This window comes from Bidens hawaiensis, unplaced genomic scaffold, assembly GCF_021521415.1.
Source record: "Bidens hawaiensis isolate Kalapana, Puna unplaced genomic scaffold, B.hawaiensis_p1.1 tig00006359_1, whole genome shotgun sequence".
Taxonomy (NCBI): domain Eukaryota; kingdom Viridiplantae; phylum Streptophyta; class Magnoliopsida; order Asterales; family Asteraceae; genus Bidens; species Bidens hawaiensis.
This window is the reverse complement of record NW_027491424.1, coordinates 1,001,912-1,006,242: the sequence shown is the minus strand read 5'-3', so window position 1 is coordinate 1,006,242 and position 4,331 is coordinate 1,001,912. Positions and strand designations below refer to the sequence as shown.

The following is a 4,331-nucleotide window of genomic DNA, read 5'->3' as shown; positions in this document are numbered from 1 at the left end:
TTGTCACGGAAGAACATACAAAATTATTACAAGATTTCTAATGACATTAGGATTCCCATGCTATGGGTTATTGGAACAACACAATAGCATTACGCAAATCATGATCATAATCTTGTTGGTCAACTGTTTTCCTTGTAACTACTGTGTGTTATGACATAGGTTATGGTTTTTAAGGTGTTTTATAATAGCACCTGAAAATTAATAGAATAAGTACGCACAGTTAGTTCCAAATAAAGCTCTCGAAATTCCATATTTAAATTTGCTACCAGTGCCACTTTTTACTCAAAAAGTACCGGTAGATATAAGTACTTAATACCGCAATCCTTAAATATTGATATCGATATCAGAATCGACTCAGCTAATCAATACGGGTAATGGTATACATTCCCTCCACGGGATTTGATTGATCATGCACATCATTATGGCAATCTTGCAACATACACTACAACAAACGGGGGCTTTAGGGAAGACAAAAGTCGATATAGCTGAAAATTGTCGTCGATATAGAGTCACCTATCTCAACGACATACATACATACATACATACATACATACATACATACGTACCTACATGCAGACACTTGCGTATAAGATGAATACAATACCAAAATAAAATAATTAGTAATAAAAATTAATACACACATATAATAAAAGTAGAAAGTAAAAATGATTAACTTTTTTTTAATTACTCTATCTCGAGGACATGTCGTCGAGAAATATTAATTAAAAAAATTTATTAATCTTATCTCGACGACTTGTCCTAGAGATAGAGTTGATAATTTAAAAAAAGAAAAAACATTTTTTATACGTAAAGTTAGTTTAAACTATAGCGAGGATATGTCGTCGCAATAGTGTGTTTATTTTATTTTGTTTATATCTTTTTATTTATCTACCGGTAATAAAATAAGAGTAAAAGTAAAAGTTAATTTAGGCTATACCGACGACATGTCGTTGAAATAAGGTTCCAACTTGGCGCGTGTATTTTGGGATCCCTCCAAAAGTTTGCTACAACATATTTCGACGACATGTCGTCGAGATAGGGTCCAAAAGGGGGAAAAGTTTGACCAACCCTATATCGACGAAAAGTCCTCGAGAAAAGACCGGTAATAGCGACGACATTTGTCCTCGGTATAGCCTTGGTCGCTATAAGGTTAATTTTTTGTAGTGATAATCGTTTCCTTCAGAATTTTTTTGTCTTGGAAAACATCTGGGATATGGTAATATCTATCCGTCTTATGTAACATGTTCTCATATCAATAATAATATAGGGTTTGGATCAAATACAAATAAAATTAACGTGCTAATTGTAAGAACCAAATATAATAATTATATATAGAAGTAGAGTAATTATGTTATCACATAGTAATGCATGAAAAATATAATGCAAGGTTCTAGTATGGTTAATTAAGTAATTAACCAACTCAAATCAGTTGACTTTAATAATTGCCCAAAAGTCAGCAATCCAGCTAACAAAAAATTCATAAATTAATGAAGTCAACCAGAGAATATAACAGGCAATAGTTGCAGTTCTTGACCAAGTCCCCATATTCCAGTTCCATTTCCCATTCCCATTCCAGTTGTATACTTGTATATCATATATGTATATTTTCAAATACTCATATATACTTGAACAAAATAGTTATCCACCAAAAGAACTAGAGGATCAATGGCGTCTGGGTACAAGCACTTCAGCCACAAGCACAATCTAATGATGCATGAAATGCCTGAAGGTGCAGAGGTCTCGTGCTCGGGTTGCAACTCCTCAGCCACGAAGACGATATACATTTGCTGGCAATGCAATTACTACTTACACGAGCAGTGTTTTCATGCAACTCGGTCACGAAAACACCCGTCCCATCCGCAGCATCATCTAACCTTGGTTCCTTACCCTACTTACCCTTCCAATTCCTTCTATTGCAATTCATGCAATATCATTGGAACCGGATTCTCCTATTCCTGTTCGGATTGCGACTTCGATCTCCATGTCCAATGCGCTTATTCCATTTCTAGTGCTACAAACTCTCATCAATCACATCATGTATCTTATCCCAATCAAGAAACAGTTCCCACGGTCCCTAATGCCCCCTCCATTTCATTTCCGGCCCCGATTCCAGTTCCAAGTCCAATTCCAATTCCAATTCCGACTCAGTATCCGATAAACACCATCCAAGACTCTTACACGACTCAGCATATGTCAACATTTGTTCCACCAAGTGCTCAAAATCCGGCTACTAGTGCCCATAATGCGTTTATATCTCAAAGTTTTACTAGTGTTCCAATTCCAGTTCCGAATCCAATTCCAATTCAACCCACTATTCCGAATCCAGTTTCAATTCCAAACCCGATTCATGTTCCTGCTCAGCATCCGATAAACGTCACCCAAGATTCATACATGGCTCAAAATCTACACACCCCTTCAGTATTTGTTCCAACTAGTGCTCCGAATTCACAACCATATCACAATGGCGAATCCGGTCAAAACAAGACAGCCACTCCAGGGATCAAACACTTTAGCCACCCACATGATTTAGTTTTGGTAAACATAAAGCATGGCAAAAAGAATATATCTTGTTCAGGATGTCAAGAAACCCTAATTGGCAAAGGCTATGCATGTGTTGAACAAAACTGTGGCTTTCAACTTGATGAATCTTGCTTTAATCTAGATAAAGAGATTCAACACAAATCTCATCCACCGCATCCTCTTACCCTTCTCTCATCATCACCATACAAGAACGCAAACGGCAAGTTTACTTGTAATGCGTGTTTTAAAGACGGTATGGGCTTCAACTATCATTGTTCAATCTGTGAACATGATCTGCATGTTAAGTGTGCGAATTTGACCGAAACAGTAAAGCGTGACGATCATGAACACGTGCTTAAGTTGTTCTATGAGTGCCCGCTGATGGGAGAAGAGTACACATTCTTCTGTGACGTGTGTAATCGGGTTGTGCATAGAGATCATTGGACTTATTACTGCAAAGAATGTGACTTTGGTACACATTTGGATTGTGTGCATTGTCAAGTGTGTGATGAAACAAGTGCGGATCATGTTGATGATACAAGAACTGCCCAGCAGAGGCTTGAGGAAGCAATGGAAATTGCTAGGATTAGTGCTATTGCTCGGAAAAACATGCTAGACAATATATAACTATCGTGGATGAGGAGTGTACGTTGATCCAAGAGTTAGCCAACTCTTATTTAAACCAACAAGATAAGGGATACATGGCAGAAAGAAGCCAAAATAAAAGGAGCATAACTTGAGTTGTAGACCCATAAACAGCTGACATAATTTCTCAACGAGCCGGATCATGTGACAAAAGGCCATCCGTATGTCCTTGATTTCATCAATGATTATTTTCCACAACTTTGAGATATTTAACCTTCTTTCATTTCTAGTCTAAAATGCGTAAATCTTTCCTTGTCTTAATTTACACGTTTATTTATGTTTTTAGTTTTAGTACCTAGTACAGTTTGTAATTTCGAAAGGTTGGCAACGCCTGTCAAATTTAAAAATCTCTGTAAAATGGTCCCTCGTCTAATGTTTCACGTATTCGGTAATATATTTATTTTTCTTGAGAATACTATCTTGTTATTTTCGTCTTGCTTTGCGTTGATACTGTATTTTTTTATTCACGGAAGAGGTTCGTTTTGGACTATAATCATTGCTCTTGATAGTCCATATACACAATAATGATATACTTATTGTCTGGATGAATCTACGCATGCAACACCGGTATCATAAGAAAAAGAATACCGGATACTTATTTTTTTTATGTGTAATACAGTATTTTATACTCATTCTTTTTGTGTATATTCATATGACATTCTTTAGCGTATCCGACACTTGTATTTTCTTATGATATAACAATCACAACTGTTCAAACGTAGACTATATTTTAAAGGTAACCGTGCGCAACCATTGGCGGACTCATGAATTATTTTCTTGAGGCGACATCGGAACTTAACACTAATTTTAAGGAGGGCAATCGAGATTTTCACATACAAATAACACTAAAACAAAGGACTAAAACAAAGGGTGGGCAGCCCCCCCCCCCCCCCCCCCCCAAAAAAAAAAAAACAACACCACATAGGTCTGCCTCTGTGCATAAACAAGACTAGACGGGTGAAAGTCTTCCTCACGCCAAACGATAGGTCGGTACAATGACTCAATGAGTTTGTTAAAACACAATTCTAGATATTTTATTGTACTGTTTACTGTTTTGTATTGTTTATTTCCTCAATCACTTTATACATAGAAACTTTTGTTTGATTTGTGTTTGTATATATGTATGTAATTTTGGATATCTATGTAAAAATGAAAAGAGGTCAAGT

The 4,331-nt window shown here is 36.4% G+C and overlaps 1 protein-coding gene across 1 annotated transcript; it reads left to right on the top strand.

The window, feature by feature from the left end:
* Nucleotides 1-1,665: 1,665 nt before the first annotated feature.
* LOC143632069 (uncharacterized) lies at nucleotides 1,666-3,147 on the top strand. Its single transcript, XM_077100660.1, has one exon. It carries the CDS (start codon nucleotides 1,666-1,668, stop codon nucleotides 3,145-3,147), a length of 1,482 nt encoding a protein of 493 aa, XP_076956775.1.
* The last annotated feature ends 1,184 nt before the right edge of the window (nucleotides 3,148-4,331 follow it).

Bases quoted from the DNA above. Each gene is read 5' to 3' on its own strand.
- LOC143632069 (XM_077100660.1), top strand. From the start codon at position 1,666: ATGGCGTCTGGGTACAAGCACTTCAGCCACAAGCACAATCTAATGATG.